The 18002-nt window shown below is 35.7% G+C and overlaps 2 protein-coding genes and 1 long non-coding RNA gene across 6 annotated transcripts in view; 1 reads left to right on the top strand and 2 right to left on the bottom strand.

Annotated features, from left to right (window-relative positions):
* The window catches only part of LOC119070127, an 84902-nt gene extending 77509 nt beyond the window's left edge, over window positions 1-7393 (top strand). The window contains exons 9-15 of the mRNA XM_037174451.1: window positions 2095-2334; window positions 2395-2647; window positions 2708-2854; window positions 2911-3184; window positions 3354-3738; window positions 3808-4032; window positions 4100-7393. Of these exons, the coding sequence (XP_037030346.1) occupies window positions 2095-2334; window positions 2395-2647; window positions 2708-2854; window positions 2911-3184; window positions 3354-3738; window positions 3808-4032; window positions 4100-4690 (2115 nt within the window). The 3' untranslated portion in view covers window positions 4691-7393. The remainder of the gene's footprint in view (window positions 1-2094; window positions 2335-2394; window positions 2648-2707; window positions 2855-2910; window positions 3185-3353; window positions 3739-3807; window positions 4033-4099) is intronic.
* Window positions 1-18002, bottom strand: part of LOC119070809 — a 531393-nt gene that overhangs the window by 12057 nt on the left and 501334 nt on the right. The window lies entirely within an intron of this gene.
* Window positions 12407-17974, bottom strand: LOC119070675 (methionine-R-sulfoxide reductase B1). Of its 4 annotated transcripts, none has more exons than XM_037175118.1 (5): window positions 17676-17974; window positions 16599-16709; window positions 16409-16525; window positions 16292-16339; window positions 12407-12854 (listed from the first exon to the last, which is right to left on the bottom strand). In XM_037175118.1, the coding sequence occupies exons 1-5, from the start codon at window positions 17761-17763 to the stop codon at window positions 12664-12666; spliced, it is 555 nt and encodes a 184-aa protein (XP_037031013.1). In that variant the 5' UTR covers window positions 17764-17974; the 3' UTR covers window positions 12407-12663. The 4 variants fall into 4 exon arrangements, with proteins under 4 accessions (XP_037031013.1, XP_037031022.1, XP_037031037.1 ...); XM_037175127.1 differs by having other exon boundaries at window positions 12407-12821; window positions 17676-17973; XM_037175142.1 differs by lacking the exon at window positions 17676-17974 and adding an exon at window positions 17054-17191 and having other exon boundaries at window positions 16599-16707.

The following is an 18002-nucleotide window of genomic DNA, read 5'->3' as shown; positions in this document are numbered from 1 at the left end:
CTATATAATAGCTGTAAGGTGAATTATGATGATAGCAATTGTTGGTGTTTTTGAACGTTGTCTTATTTCATGTAGTATTTTCATCTGCTAACTGTACGGCATTTGTACCTGCAGAAATAAACTGGGCATGGTAATACAAAATTTGTATTGGTGAAGGTAGCTGCTTAATATTCGTCAAATGAGCAATAGTTCATTGTTTACCGAGGGGAGAAAAAAGAAAATTTCGAATTTCCTTCTACCAGAAGTGAACACTACGTTTTTTATGTGTGCATGGTGTGATTAACCGTTTTTCTCCACTAAACGAAAACATCGATTCACTGTACCATCAACTTCTGAAAACATAAACAGTCAGCTCCAGTTATAAAAGTTATACTTTCTCCTCAGTGGAGAGAAAGTGCTGGGGCTTTTCTAACTAAAAATGTCATTCAGCAAAACGTCAGCTCTTTCTCTAATATGCCATGAGAATCTCTAGTTTTTATTTATTTATTTGATCATCTTACAGGCCACGTGCCCAATTACAAGCGATCGTTTACATTATTACAAAAAAAGCGAAATTAGAAAAAAATTAGAAAAAATAACAAATTTCCGTCAAAATTCAAAGAACTCGGGTTGGTCAAGTGATGAAAACATCGTGTGAGTTCATCATAAGATGTTTCAGCCTTGATTTGTAATCGGTTTTTGCCTAGTTGAATCTATAGAATAAAAGTCTTATAAACTTTCTTTGAACTCTCTCAAGTTGCTCGATATATTTGGTGTAATAAGGGTTCCAAATAGAACTGAAGTATTCGGGTCGAGTGCGTACATACAGTTTACAGTTTAATTATACTTTTCGGGTTCTTGAAGCTTCTCGTCTTTCGGAAAATGAAGGGGTAGGGTAATCTCGCACACCACACAAACTCATGGTGTGCGAGATTCACCTCTAAGTGGTGAATCTCGCACAGTCATGACTTTTCGTTACATGTCGTAAAAGGACGCATACTATGATCGCGTGTGCGAGATTCCCCGACACCAAAATGAATCCAATCATCTGGTAACATTTGCGGGTCACGTTATGGTTAAATTTTACCTTTTTGTCGAATTCCACACCAAGTTCCTTTTTAACGTTGACTCTGGTAGTACCTTCGCCATTAATTGAGTAATTGAAGTCAATTTTATCCGGATTATAAGTAACCGTGAGCGTGTTGCATTTTTTCACATTCAGGTTTAATAGTCGCCGTTTACACCACTCCGACAGTAAGTCTAGATCGGCTTGAAGATCCGTACAGTCACTTTCGCTTCGTATCTTTTTTTTTGTTGACGTCTCTGTCCATTAATTTATTCACTCTCGAATTCATCTTTCTTCCCGCAAAATTCACTTACTTACCCGCATAATTCACTTATTTGCCCGCGTAACTCGTATTCATTTATCCGCCCTGAACACATGAAAAAAGTTATGTTCACTTCTACGCTTCGCTCTGGCCGCAAACACTGCTCTTGTTGGAATTTCCTTGTTTCTCCCCTCGGTAAACAAATAATTATTTCACATGTCACTGGACCAAACTTGTTGTGGTAATTTTTGTGTAGTTGGTGTGGTTACATTTTATAGGTAAAGCTCTGCGATAACACAGCACTTAGTGCAATAAAAGCGAAATGAAATGCAAATTGGAACTGCAAGTGAGGTGTTTCCCATCATTTTCGAACGGGAAAATAATGTTCCCGTTCCGCATATATGTTCAAAAGATTTACAGGATTTAAACCTTTTGTTGAAACTAATGAAATTTAAATGCTAACTAATGTCGGATTTTCAAATATTTCAATGCTGTTCCGGTACATATACACGGTTGAATGTTTCAACCTAAATTATTCAGCAGACTGCTAATTGGTGTGGGTGGGAATTCGATTTTCATATTTTTGGTGTGTCGTGGAATGAAAATTCCTTGTATATGGTTTAGAGATTATGGCTATTGGATTTCGTTAAACATCGTTTGTCTAGACAATTATTTCAATATTCATGTTCAACGTGTCTGCCTATTGCAACACAACCACAATTATGTTTCCTTTTCACCTGTGCTAAATATCCTGTGAAAGTAACCTGAACGATACGTTTTATTTCAGGGTCCGGCAGTTGAAAGTCAACAATGTGGTGGTCCAGTTACCGGCGCCACTTGGGAATGCATGTATGGAAATGGCAACTTTTTCATGGGAGATCTACCAGCCGATCGTCCCGAAGTTAAGGCTGAAATAGGACCAGGATGTCGGTGTGGATGTATCGTTCATTTAAGCTTTTCAAAGCCACGACGACTGATAGCTTCATCGGCTCAGAGCTGTCCCGGTCGTACATTTTGGTTGATACAAGTAAATATAGCGCGAAATCAATTTTGCGTGGCAATTTGAAAAATAATTTGTTCTGTTCAGGCTGATGACGGTCATCGAATTCGATTCAGCATTGATTTCTTCCGATTAATTTGCCCGTCGCAATACGTACGGATACGTGACGGTGACTCGTTAGCGGCTGAGCTAATAGCCGAGTATATTGGTGGAACTGATAAGCCAACTCAAGCAGTCATATCGACCGAATCTCAAATTCTATTGGAATTTTATTCGAACGAATTGTCAACGCTTGGCGAATCCTGTAAAGGTGGTTTCTTGACCCACGCCCAACAAATACGTGAGTATGCCCACTCCTTCCGAAGTAATATGAATCTTGAACGTTTGGTCTTCGTTTCAGAAACGGATCGATCGAATGTCACCATATCGGTGACAAGTCGGGCTATAATGCCAATCGACATATCACCCATTGCCATGAAACTGACTGTTGTACACATCATTGCAATTCTATTCGCAAGTGTCATAATAATTGTTAGTGCCTTATTGGGTAAGTGGAGTCGACCGAACGCTGGGCGACCAGAATGACATTACAGCCTCTTTTAGGTGCTCAATATGTCTGTCGGTATCGAAAATATCAGTTAGCAGAAAGCATTGGCGAATTGGATTCACCAGCTCACACACCACGAGCGTCGCTGAGCTCAATACAACAACGGGCTGCATCTCGTGCCGGCTCAACGTCTACCTTATTGTCAGAGGTTGTTTCGTTAGTCAAATTGCGACCACGAATTGGACGTAAAATGAAACATTCTCGTTTACGTGAGAGTGTGGACGGAGAAGCGTTAGAGAGTGGGGACAATAATTTTCAGAAATCACAAAGGTTCGCTAATTAATTTCCTCTTCAAACGATATAAATTGTCGGCTCAGACTGACTTTCTCAGTCAAAAAAAAAAAAACCAAACTCATCCGAAAACATTTAATTACAACGAACCATCGTCTAATCTCTGGTCCATAAAAAACGCAATTTAATTTACCTTTTACCATTCCAGCGAGGACGACATTAGCATTGAAAGTTCCCACACATTAACAAACGAAACATTAAATGATCCACATAATCCGCACTCGCAAAATAGCAAAACACCAAATTCAAATGAGATCTCATCAGAACAATCATCAGCATCATTGTCACCGTCACCATGTAACAATTCAATTAGCCTGCCGTCAACTCCCCTCGACACACCCATTCCAACGAGAAAAACCATAAAAAAGTGTTTAATGGGTGGTGATACGAAGAGCATGAATGGCAGAAGGAAAAAAGCGAATGATGTGAGTCCAGTTAGGGAAGAGGACACCACCGAAACAGATACGGATTCGATGAGCGGAAGTAACAGACGATTGAAGAAATTAAGTGCCAGTAACGCTACGTTAACGAATGTATTTATTCCACCAGAATTACTCGATAGATTTGATGTGTTTTTTCAACATTTGTTTCATTTCGCTTAGGGTTGTTATTCGCCGGCAGCTAGTCTAGCCAGTACTGCAAGGATACGGACGACAAACGTTAAAGAAAGCAAAGAAAAGAAAAATCGCGAGAAATTGTTGGCTGGACCCGGATCAGAATTCTCTCTGGCTAATCCTGAGGACTTCGAACTTGACTACTACGACTACAATGTAATGAATGCAGGCGCTGCACCTGGAAGTTATTTAGGAATGGATCCAGCATATCTTGTAAGTGCGATTACCGCAATTAGCACTTTGTCGACATTACTAACACATCTTACCTACTAATCTATAGGTGTGGATACCACCACTTGATGAGGGTGACATTATGAAAGACTTAGAGGATGATGCGGAACCACATTATGAAGAGATACTTCCCAAGTACCATAACCTCGACCCAGGCAGCAATACAGAAACGCCATCAGAAGATGAGGCACCGAACCTTCCACCTCTTAATAGCGTAATGAGGCATCCAGACGACAGATACGTGAAAAATGAGGAAATCTGTAGAATTGTTGCAGCCAATGCATTAAACGAGGATGACTCGCCGAAACGATGTTCCAGTCAACGCTCATCGTGCGGTGAAAACCAAAGCGGAAAACATCGCTTCGATGTCATTCAGATGGCGGAATTTTCCGCTAAAAATCGAAAGCATTCATCGCCCGTACGTGTGCATTGCCGACGAATTATCGAACCGGAAGAAAAGGAAACGGCTGTCGTGAAATCGCCGAGTGATAGCAATCTGAATGAATACTATGAATTGGACGACATACAATTCGCTGATGATGAAGACGAACATAACAGCGGCGGTGGAGTGCGTGATGGCGATAATAAGGATAAATTGTCGCATGTCAGAGATCCGCAGAATATCGGTAAAGTTAAGTGATTGTGGACGTTTGCATTTTAAGGAATTTACTTTTTAAAGAAAATTTTATGGATCAATGGTAATACATAGTCAATCATCCCGAATGTTCATATATAATGTAAGTTCAAAAAACCCAGTAAAAATTAAGAAACTCTCCATATCCTTCATATATTAACATATTATCCAGATCGTAATGAACTGAAGTTATTAGCAAGAGCATTGGTTAAAGCTACAGTTGAGAGCACACGAACATGTGTAATTCGTACCCGGCATTCATTAATCACTCAGTTGTGCTCAAATCAAACTTTTAGTACTGAAAACTAAATTTCTGCGTAAGATTTGCACGTGATTTCAGATTATTAAATAAAATAAAACGACAAAGTCCCAGCCAAATTTGAAGGCCTTGGTGTACATGTACAATTCAGTCCTTGTAATAATAAACGTAGCTAAACATGAATTTCAGGGCTGGTTCAAGACCAGAAAAGAATTTTCTATATAGGAAAATGAAAGAAAAACCAGTTTTCTAGAGATTTCAGAGCGGGCTCAGCCCTCTCATACCAAGCCCTTAGTAGCTTATCCCTGAAGTGACGTCAAATGTGTGTCGTCAGATGTGTGACGTAATAATCAAAATTTATGCTACAAATTTTGGCTAAAGTAAACGGAATTAACTTAGAAACTCTGCTTCCATTTACATAGATTCCACATATTACCAACCCACAAAATCCATTCCCGCATTATGTATTTAATTATTGTTAAAGACTTCGTGCATATATGGATTGTATGTGAACACTGAATGTTCGCCATCTGTTTATACGAGAACATTACGTGGCGACAATTGATAGTTGTGTGAAAAATTTGAACATACTTATGTCCGATATTCAAATATTTCAACCAGAGGCGCATCTTCATAGGGACCAATTGGACCATGGGAAAATAGGAAAACCCAAACAAATATTCTTTTCTTTTATCCTAAAAACATTCTAATTGAGAAACGAAATCTGCGTACTTGCTCAAAATGTGTTGACATGTTTGAGATACCCGCACTTAATTGTTGCATAATTTCATCCCTTAAATTTCAATTGTGAGCTATAATAAAGGGACCAGAGAACGACTCTAATAACGTTTCTCGGATAGGGTAATATCAAAACTCTTTCGTAGGCCTTCAAAGATTCATTATTCAGAGATCCAAACGTGACCAGACCATGTCGATATTTGAAAGTGCAAACTTTTGTGAATTGTGGGGATATAATAGCAACACTGCATATCAAACTAATGTTTGTTGCAGAGGGAAACAAAAGTTCTGACATTACAAATAGAAATAATTCAAAATTGAAGTAATCAGCGGTTCTGGCATCATGTGTAACTACAAAATTGCGAAGAGACTTTTTCGGAAAGAAATCGATTTCCGCGTAAAAATCCTAGGGTCGCGACATAAGGCAAATTTGAAGTGGATAAATACCTCAGAAGTTTAGTATAGCTTTGCTAGTTCGAAATCCTCATTGACCATCATCTTTACACTTAAACTCTTTAAGTATTACTTAGCTTGCAAATATCAGGAGTTACATTGAACAATAAAAATCTGCATCTGTTGTTAAATTTGAAAAATAAAACGAATTCTGAACAGTCTAGAGCGCTGAGGAGGCTTTTTATGCGCCTATGATTTCAACGCAGAAATTATTGCAATCTGTTGAACGTTAAAATAATCGCCTTTTATTCGCCACAAAAAAGAGTACAAAATTGGTACGGACTATTGTTAATAGATGTCATTGCGATAGTGTATAGTCGTGTGGATTCTATGTGTGGGTTGAAGAACAGTCTTTAAGGTTTATTCAATCAACAAGAAAAAATGAAAAAAAAAAAATTTAAGCTACTTCCGTCTGGTGTATGCGAAAGTTATTCAGTGCACTGCAAATAATTTCGATTTTTTAACGATCATTGTACCTAAAAACTGTAAACTGAGAAATATCAAAAATAAACAGGTAACAACGAAACAAGTAGTGGAACTATTATAATAGAAACGTAAAATTTAAAATTCAAATTAAAACAACAAATGAAACAGAAAATATTTAACCGAAAATCTTACGGAGGGAACAAACGTTTTATTGTGACAACAGGCTGATAGTTTGGAACGAAGATTCTTCTCGAATCGTAGCAAATGCAAAAATTCAAAAATGTTCCAAAAACGACATATTGCATTCTCACTGTATAGAATGTAATGTACAGGATGATCCGTTGTTAAAAATACGAAACGAATTCTAAAAATGTAAAATGAAGTAATTCTTACAGGAATAATTGAAATAAAAGTAAACAGACGGTCTCTACGAAACAATGTATCAACCCAGGTCCGTACTGGCTCCGAAAAATCTTCACAGGGGCAATACATACAAACTCATTCGCAAAGGGCCAAACAATTAAAAAAAAAAATTATATAAAAGGCCCTTCATAAACCGCCAGAATTTATAGTATGGTCAGTACGGGCCTATATAAACCTTGCAGACGATGCAGAGTTTTTTTTATGTCGGATTAAATGGAACTTTATAAAACACAATTTTAGATTTACGAGAGTTTTCAAAGTCATCGACGTTCTCAGTCAATTAGGGGATTCTCAGTATATGAAATTTTGAATTAGCCAAAATCTCTTAACCTGGAAACACTTTATAGACTGTTATGATCAGAGCGAAAAAGCCAAAGACCAGTTAATTATAACTTGCCTTGGGGTACTTGTCAAATTATTTGCTTCTCTTTCAACATGTTACGATGGGAGCGAGAGGACCGAAGACCAGTTTATTATAACTTGCCTTGGGGTACTTGTCAAAATATTTCTTTCTCTCTTATCATAATAGTCTATTGACTAGGAACATCGATGACTTCAAAAAAAACCTCTAAAAAATGTCAAATATGTTGAGAACTAAATAAAACCACTGTAATTGAAATACAAAATTGAATCGGTAAGACTAGGATTGATGTATGCTCAAGACTTGAATAAAATTTGTGCAATGACATGTATACTTTCTGTTTAGTTGTATAGAACCAAAGGAAATGGAACCTGCGTTAATTAATTGTAAATAGTCAGCGTGTTACTATTGATGTGAAAAATTAGAGAAAAGTTTGAAGAATTAATGGATCAGTGGACCCTATCTATATATACATAAATGCGCGCACATATACACTCACATCTTCACAAATTGAATCAATTTGCCCGCAATAATTGTATTTTGTGTCATTATTAAGGATCAAACGCATTTCACTTTAGTGGTAAATCATACTTTACCGTTAAGTTAAAATTGTATGAGCATTAGTCGTTAGTATAATTGCCTTTCCTTCATAATACGCTTCGAAATTGATTATGTTGATACGCAGAAATTACATTGAAAGGGAGAAGCTGATCATCTGATCTAACGTTGCAAAGACAAAAGAATTTATAGATCTTTTCATGATCCATTCGTCATACCTAAAATGGAATAGTGATACTGAATTTGCTGTCACTTTTGATTGGTCGTATGAAAACCTTCAAAGAAGTTTTATTTTAGAACTCGAAAATGTATTATATATAACACTGAAGGCAATGCAAATCCGCAAAAAACCACGGCTCCAAAGTTTCGGGTGAATTCGATCCCTATCATATTCACCACATTCCACCAAATCTATAGAATTCGTTGGTTACTGTACCAAACGAGACATGACGCTGCACTTAAATTCACTAGTAACTTAGGTTGCCTATTCTTTGTGATCCGTTGAAGATTTGTATTAACTTCAGTGTACATTGGCTATTTGCATCGAAGGGTACGACGTGTAGCGGAAAATAATTGTACCAGTTAAAGAGAAAAGTTGAAGAATGTGCTGAAAACCCTCATATTGTTTCCGCAGTCAAAGAAAACACAACCTATCGTAGTTGAATATATTTTGTAACAGTAAAGTACCCAGTTTCACATATAGAAACTAAAGATATTTTGAAAATCACATGAACAGTTGATTCTGACCCGTTCTGACCGCTCTTTTGATGAGCTTGGGTCTATTTTCGAGAATTATTTCTAGAATGTTTTCTAAAATTCTCGAAATGAAGAATTCGACAATTTCAAGAATATTTATTCTCCGAAGGCAAATGTCTCAGCTTCTCGCTTTCATTTCATTGACTTGTATAAACACGACAAACACAAATTGTTATTAGAAATCCTTTTGGCATTTTAGTGTTAAGTTTTTAAGTTTTAATCCCTGGCTTATTCTAAATATATTTTTGCTAATTTTCGTCTCACATTTACATTAATCATACTATTTTTAGTGAAAGGAACACAAGAAATGAAATTAGAGCAACAAAAAAAAATTGAAATTGAAATAAATTAAAGAAAATGGAGACCCTATTTTGTTATGGAAAAATATTTTTTCTTAAAAAAAAAACTGAAAAATTGTAGTCATTAGCATTACTAGTCATAGAGTTAATTGTAATGGTGTACTTTTAAGTGGTAATAACCTATAAACAAGTCTATAATGGAGGTAATGGATATTATTATACGGATTGTGTATTTATAAGTATAGGAAAAAAAAGTGTATTTAAAATGACAAGAAACAAAAATGTATTTCGTTTATTTATTTAGAACCAAATTGACATTTGTAATTGTTAAACAATAAAAAAGTTTAATAAAAAAATTAAATTCCGATATCTACGCACGGAGAATGGTTTTCTTCGAATTTAAAGACTTAACACGTTGTTACGACATCATTTTATATGATATATCTCTGGTCTTTACACACTCCACTCCCGGAAAATAAGTCATTACTTCATCATTCACACGAGCACAAACTCATGTCGTGTGTTCTTAGTAACTAATTGTTTGGAATGTAACGTGTAGTAATAACACTTGAGAGAAACAAATAAACTCCAAGTAAGGACGCAATCACTTATTGAACATCTCCTAGATTTTCATATATATTTAAAACATTCCTTTTTTCGTAGTTCCTCCTCGCCTCGGATCAACAAAAACAACACGAAAAACCGATTTGTAAACAATCTGTCCCTAGCTAACCCTAAATAACTATTAATTTTTGATTAGTTTTCTTTGCAAAAATAGATTTTTTTTAATATAGTTATTTATGCAGCAGAATGATAACACTCGGCCTACGGCAACACATCTGTGCCCAAAAAATCATTTATCACCGAATTGCATTTATAAAAAATTTAACGAAAGTCGAGGGGTGACGCACTTCCATTTAATCCATTTAATCCATTTAATCCATTTAATCCATTTAATCCATTTAATCCAAAAAAAAAAAATTTAGTTTTACCGAAATAATTAGGCTACCGACCTGAAAAATTTGTAAAGTAATTGCGAAAAATAGATTTGCACGATCCCCAGCTCGTTTAAGTACTCGTGAGGTATAGGAAAAAATTATTTGTGAAAAATGGTATTAAATTTATTTAATCCATTTAATCCATTTAATCCACTTTACACCAAAAACTCCTAAAAGTGGATTTTTTCGCTTTTTAACATTGTAGTATGAGTTGTAGTACGTGGTTCGATCAAAATCAACAATTTTTAAGACTTTTACAGTATTTGGTAAAATGAACTTTTTTCCTATTTAATCCATTTAATCCAATTTTTATTCCATTTAATCCATTTAATCCATTAAATCCATTTAATCCATTTAATCCATTTAATCCATTTAATCCATTTAATACCATTTAATCTATTTAATCCATTTAATCTAGAAGTGAGTTACCCCTCGACGAAAGTTTTCTTTTCGTCACGGGGAGTTGAGACCAATTTATGCCATAATTTATGCCCATCTGGGCACTAGATGTGGAGATTGTCACTCGAGGCCGTAGGTCACTCGAGTGTGATGATACGCATCACCTTAATAAGCATTTATCACTGAGTTGCATACAACGTTTTTCTCAAAGAAGCCAACGAAAGTTTTACTTTCCTTCACTGAGGTGAGAAAAAAATTAATTTAATTAGTCCGTCTGAATGCTTGGAGCGACATCAGTTCCAGAAGCATACAACTGGTATCATATTCAGAACCATTCCCGCACTGTTTGCTCTAAGACGAATATTTAGTAAATTAAATTAATAAAAGTAAATTGAAGCTTGGTCAACTCAATCTGCCCCACAAGTAACTACGATGAAAGATGAACTGAGACCTTAACAGAAATCAATACGGTGATGTTTGATGATATTGATTCTATGGTCTGCCTTTAAATGTTCCGACTGGAATAGGACTGAATGGCCGTGGACAAAGTTAAAGGGAATACTTGAGTGTTCCAGCTCGTAGTGTGAAGTCTACAGCTTTTAATGGCGTGAAAACAGATTTTTTTTCTAATTTTTCATAAATAAGGTCATCACTTAGATGACCTAAACAGTCAACGGTTTATTATGCTGAACACCTACAAGGTCGTGTGAGGTGTCATTGTAAAGGTAATTGCATGTACTTTCGGGGCAAATAGTCGACCATGGGGACCAGTCTGATTTAAAGCACATTGTGAAAAATTTGTTCCACAAATTTCTGAAGCTGAACTAAGGATTCCATTAAGCCATGATGGCTTTAACCATTAAAATCGAAGATGGCTTCAATTTTCACTTGTCAAGGATTTCGCGAATTTACTCCTACGTTTGTGAGATTAATTAGAGCAGAAATGCGTTGGCATTGTTTCACATACACTAATTACGACTAAGATAATCAGCAGTTGAAATTACAGCCAAATCAATATTTTTTTGATCAAATTTTTTCTGTGCACTGAATTTTTCAAGACTAAAACTCAAACTTATACTTCAAAGTCGCATTCATCGATACACTACATGTTTGGTGTCATTAGAAAGCTAAGACCAGCATCCATTAGGGAAACAGTTTTTTTTTTTTGCTTTTCGGATGCACTAAAACCGTCAGTTCACCTGAAAAATCAAATTTTTACCCATACTTTCAACTGCTCGTAACTCGTCAGGGGTACGTTCTACCACACATGATCGACTATTTGCCCCGAAAGTACATACGATTACCTTTCTAATGACACCTCCCACGAACTTGTACGGCTCGTGTAGCTGGAGAAATTTGCATAAGAAAAGTGCATGTCGATCACTTCTCGCTAGTCATCGACGAATTAAAAAAAAAATATTTTTGGCTTCAAGGGACCAAAACCTCCCCATTTAAAAAATCCACTAGAAAATACATCCGATTTCGGCAGGTATTTTTTTCGTTTATCGAACTATTTGGTAACAGCTTCTCTCTGGCCGCAAAACGTCGCTCTTTTTGGAATTACCTATTTTCTTCTCTCGGTACACAAATAACTAATGCTGATATAAACGAGTAAAGATCATGAACTGGCGACCATATAAAAGACGAGCTATAGGTAGACCACCAGAGAGATGGACAAACGGAATTAAGAATATTGCAGGTACAAACTGGCAGCAAATGGCAATGGATCGTACGAAATGGAAAGAAGTTTGAGAGGCCTACATCCAGCAGTGGATAGAAACAGGCTGAAAAAGAAGAAGAAGAAGAAGAAGAAGAAACGAGTAACAATGAATTTTCGTGGGGATTATGGTTGCTGCGAGTAAAACACAGTACGTAACTCCATGTCAATAACTGTTCTAGCTTGTGTCGGTCCATTCCGTAAACTTGAGTCTTGGAAGAACATATCTACAATTACGTAAGAAACAACTAACTTATTGTGGCAGATCCAGACGGGTCGCCATTATGGTAGCTGTTTGTAGTCACTGCACAGGGAAGTAATTGAAACAAAATAGATCACAGCATTCACTTTTAGAATTTATTACGCGCAATCGCTCAAAACAAAATTTGTGTTCTCTATTATTACAAAAATTAGTACAACGAACGCTATTTTCGTGGCAGAAAGTTTACAATTCATCAAAAAAAAAAAACCATTAGAAATTAATCAACAAAATATTATCTCGTTACGAAATCATAAATAATGCGTTTACAGTTACACTAATGAAACACCATGATAAATATAACTTAGCCTCCGCGGAACACTGAACAACAAATTAGCTCTGATTTTTCGCATTTAATTCATCGGCAGACAAAAATTCGATAGCGGCTGAATTGATGCAGTATCGCTTCCTCGTCGGCTTCGGTCCATCTTCGAAGACGTGTCCCATGTGACTGTTACATTGCGAACATCGCACCTCCGTTCGTATTCTCTCTGGATGTTTAATTAGAAGTAAGAGATTGCTGCCTTTTTTTTGGTCACGTATTTTTTTGTTTGTTTAAGTTTTTGAGGAACGGATGGTATATAGTTGGGGGGGAAGGATGATTGGGATGTGTGAAGGGATGAATTGATTGTGCAATGATGTAAGTGAGAGAAATAAATAAAAAAAATGATTTGAAATAAAACCAAAAAGAATAGAAAGCCAACAGAAAGATTGATTTGATGGGGTCATGCAAATAATAATCATAAAAAAATAAAAAAAAAATAAAAATTGTTGGATAGGTAAAGGTAATACACATTGTGTTGTCGTTACGTGAGAGACGACGACGGCAGGCAGCAGACGAAGAAATTACATGAATTAGATCCTTCACCATTTTTTTTCTTTATACAAATCGAAAAATATAATCGAAAAAACAGGAAAACAAACAAACCAAACATACAAAATCAAACAAATTAAGCATTCGCAGGTAAATTTAATCGGAGAAAAAACAAAACCAAAATGGATAAGTAATGAATGATGCTACAAAAAATGGAATGGCACAAATGATGTCAACATCTTAATTGAATATATTAATTTCCACTCAATTTAATCAGTTAGATCGTGTGTTAGTTAAGTCGTCTAATACTCATGCAATCGATTGAATCGATGTTTGATTACAGTAAATTGATTGATTGATAATAAAATTGAATTGAGTTCAAGCTATCGAGAGTAACTGAAATTTCAATCGGAATATCGAATTATGTTGAAAACGGACTAGGTAGGGCAAAAATAAACGATGGCCTGTGATTAATGAGGTTTTATAATGATAAACTTAATGTTAAAACAAATGAAGTAAAAGATTCGGCCATGCTTAAAGGCGATGCTTTAAACAGTTTTAAGTGAAATGAATATACTGCCATACGCTTTCCGTTTCTACAAGGTAAATTGCTAGTGAATGTGATCAAGCATTCATAAAAGATGACCCTAATTCATCAAATGTGGGGCAGATTTTGTACTGATGACGATCTTATTTTAACATCAGGTTTGAGCTTGAACAGTAGTGACGACAAGTTGAGACTGACTTCATTATATATTAAGTTGGATGTTCTTAACCGGTCTTTAGTACTCTTTAATTACTTTGTACCACATGGACAGAATCTATGAGCCTGAGATAAATAAGACATTTTTAAAGTCGCGTTCACTAAGCACAAAATCATTATTTAGTGTGCTCTGTATATGTATCATTATCCTCGTATTCATTATGACACAAAATCTATTACATAAATTCTCCGTTTCGACGGAAATTGAATTCAACTCTCGATAGACAAGCGGAAAGTTTATCACCATCGGGGAGAACGGAATAACAAAATGACAACTGTGAAAATGTGAATCAACATCTTTGATTATAGAAATAGACATTACTTGTGGCGAGGGTGATGGTAAAAAATTTTGATGCATTTTATGAAGATCCCGATGGAGACAATCCCATGAGAATTTTGACAAAAATAGACGTTTAGAATTCTATTCGCAAGCACAATGGATCTGTATTACAAAGTCTTAAAAAATGTGTTTTGATTTCAACTCAAGGTTGAACAATTCTGTCCTTCCTGCTTGGCATAGAATTTTGTACGACATGGACAATGCTTTTGGTAGTTCTTTTTTCTTTTCTTCAAAAATATCAGCAGAGAAACAGAAACGTTTTAAGCTTCTGCAACCTTTCTGTACCACGGAGCAGTAATTCGTTCTGATACTGAAGAATCATGTCCATCACACGACCTATTGTTGGGATTTATTTTACATAAATTACTATGAATTGCTCAAATTTACACAAATTTACCAAAAGTTTATAGAAATTTATCGAAAATCTCTTACAGCAAATTTTTTGGTAAATCTATGTAAAGGTGAATTGTCAATAATTTCAAAAAACAAAATGCCTGGTCCATCAACGTAATTTCTTCAATTTTATGGAATTCAAAAACTTTACGCAGTCAACCGCAGTAAAAAACCAATTTAACCTAAAAGTTCAGGTCAAATCAGGTAATTTTCTCGAAGCAGTTTTCAGGTTACCTGAAATGTTCCTTTCAGGTCAGTTTTGTTCCGAGCTCTCATGTTAGTGTTTTTCTACTTAAACAAAAAAGAACGCCAAGAGCATCGCCCTTGTCGGATACGTGATGCTTGAGTTAAGGATTTTATGTAGTAGGATGGAGGATATTTGAAATGCAAAATTTTTCAAATTTTGCGACATTCACATTACACTCAAGAAGAACCGTTTTCAGAGTGAATTTGCGAGGAGTACATCGAATTTGGTAAATTTTCAATTTTCAGCAGACAAACCTGTATAAAGGCATATAGGCAATGCGTGCATTAGTCACAAAGCAGATTCGAACACAAATTTGGTTTACACTGACTGTGCGGTCGTTAAAGAAATTATAGAAATCGGCCAAGCTAAAATTTACTCGGATTATCATCTAGCAGTACTGACTCGTCCGAAAGAAAAATTTCCTTACAATTTTTTGCAACTACTTCAGAAGACCAGCAGGAGTCCCCGGGCATCAGTTCAATACCTAGTTACCCGATTTTCCTGACTGGCAAAAACGCTTTGTCCTTAAACCCCACTCGGAATGTCAAGTACATTCAACCTAATAGCCCTCTAGTACTCCGTACGTGGCGCGAACCTAGCTCAAAAATTATAGACTTAAAAACCAACCCTTTTGAATGGGGCCGTAGTTAAGAGACATCACAGCTTGACTGAAATTATAGCCTACATTTGGGCGTTTCCTATTTTATTTTCGATGATAAATTCGCATTTACGTCTATTCTGGAAAAAGTGGGACCATAACGTTTTGTGTCACGAAGTGATGACTTTGAGTAATAATGTTGAATGTTTGTGGTGATGTGTCGCCTACTACAACGCCAAATTGCGTTTTCTCGTAATTACACCACCAGAGACACATATTTTTCGAGTTTTGAGAAAGGACGCGGATACAAAGTTATCATCGAAAATTTATTATTTCTGCGGACATATTTAGGCTACAATTTAGCGTTGTGTTGATTCCTCTTAATTGTAAGTGATCATACAGAAAACGTCTCTTCGCTTCATTAACTTGATGTACTTTGATCATCAGTTCCATAAGTCTTGGACTGCTCATCTGTCGCAGATTCACTCTTGAAATGTTAGGTCCGAATTCAACTGAATCCAGATACAATTTGTTCGATAAACAACCAACAAATTCAAAATTAATTTAAAAAAAAATCCAAGTCACTGACATCGATTTTTGATAAAATTTAAGTTCTTCAACACACGGTTACAACAGAAACTAGTTAGTTAATCGCAACGGATACACACACCATCTCAGTTTGAGTCGTTTTATCTCGAAATAGAAAATCAAAAAACAAATTTATTTAAATGTTAAGAGAACCAAGATAAAAAGACTCACTCAACTTAAGCAAAAGCGCAAAATAAATCGCCCAACAATTTCAATACCTGCAATACTAGCGTCCTTGTGTAGTGTAACCTTTCCCTTTTCTAAAACTGCATTTCGAAAATTCAATTCAATTAGTTTTCGGACTCGATTAAACGAATTTATATCTTCAGACTCACCATCATTAAATGCTGGCCAGCCGCATCCCGAATCAAATTTATTATCCGAACTGAATAAATCTTGATGGCAGACGACACACTGATAGACACCGTGTTCGTAGAATTTGTCATATTTTCCTGGCGAAATGATTCGCTTTCCAGTCAAAATTTTCTGTTGTTACGACTAATTCGGTAAATAACAAATATTTACCAGTAAATGCTCGTTCTGTTCCTGCTTCCTGGGTTACCTGATACTGCAATGGCGTTAATCTCTTACGAAGCTCTTCTTTGGTTTCCATTACGAACGGTTTTGAGTTTCTAGCTGGAAATTAATTCGATTTTTAATTGAATGAATTTGGAATTTGGATCGTTTAAACGTGTGTATACGCGACGAATGATTGCCTTCGAATAATTTTTTTTTTTTTTTCATAAAATCATGCTCGAATGAGATAAAGAACCGACGAAAAAACAATAATTAATTGAGGGAAAAAATGTTCAAAAATAAAACATTTTAGTGTCGATAAGCCATAGTCAAGTTAATATATATATTATGAAGAGGCACTCTGATTTGTCTGATTAAAACCACGAATATTAATTTTTATTCAATTCATGCGAGTACCTACTGCTACTTAAGATACGACATACATAAAGATAACACAGCACACACAAAAAATCGCATAAAATATGCCGATGATTCCGTATATTGTAACGTTTGCGTTTATTTATAACTTCTGGAAATGGTGTTTCTCAATGAAGCTTTAAATCACACTATAGTATGTGAGGAGTGAAGTGCAAGCGAATCAGCCAGTTGTTGTTACGACTATGAATTAAGTGAGAAAAAAATTTCGAAAACATTTTCTAGAAGTCGAGCTTCGAGGTGAATAAAAAATCTTGTTTCATTTCACCGCTTCGCTGATTTCAATTGTGTTTTCACTTAATTTCTATGACACAAAAATGTTAGCAAAAAATGTAGAATTTAATGCGGTTGAAATCAATGAACATTTAGGTGTTCAGGCGGTTCGCTATTTCAACCATAATATCAACCAATCATTCGCAAAAATTATAATCGCAAGCCAATTACATGCCCATTTATGCTCGCTAATTCAATTGAAATTAATCGCACACACAAAAAATTGATCGCAAATTCTTGACCTAGACATGTTATTCAATAACAAACATATCGGCAATGTGCATTATATACTGTACATAGTCTATACATAAACGGTTCGGTAATAATATTTTCATGAAACGTATCATATGGGCCAAGTAAATCGTACAATTTAATTACCTGCACTCAGATGGAACGAACTTGAAAATATTCTTTGATTTCTGACGATGTGTTGAGCAGCAAAAATGACACTTCTCTTGAGGAACATAAGTTATGTAAAACTTATTGACAATTTGTCTTGCGAATTGTTAGGATGGTCGTTCGTTACATAAGAAATTGAAACAACTTAAACCTTTTTAGGTAATCAAATCAAGCTGTCCGTAATGTAAAACTGCAGCTTTTCCTCTAAACAACACACACCGTCCAGTGAGTAGTATACAGTTCGCACACACTTGAAAATTTGCATCAAAAATAACTCCCAGCTGATTGACGTTTTGTACACTCGTC

This window comes from Bradysia coprophila, chromosome II, assembly GCF_014529535.1.
Source record: "Bradysia coprophila strain Holo2 chromosome II, BU_Bcop_v1, whole genome shotgun sequence".
Lineage (NCBI taxonomy): Eukaryota > Metazoa > Arthropoda > Insecta > Diptera > Sciaridae > Bradysia > Bradysia coprophila.
This window is presented reverse-complemented; position numbering and strand designations above follow the sequence as displayed.

Bases quoted from the DNA above. Each gene is read 5' to 3' on its own strand.
- LOC119070675 (XM_037175118.1), bottom strand. From the start codon at position 17,763: ATGTTCCTCAAGAGAAGTGTCATTTTTGCTGCTCAACACATCGTCAGA. The intron at 16,710-17,675 runs GTAATTAAATTG...ATTAATTTCCAG, and splicing joins TTCGTTCCATCTGAGTGCAG to CTAGAAACTCAAAACCGTTC. The intron at 16,526-16,598 runs GTAAATATTTGT...TCATTTCGCCAG, and splicing joins AACAGAACGAGCATTTACTG to GAAAATATGACAAATTCTAC.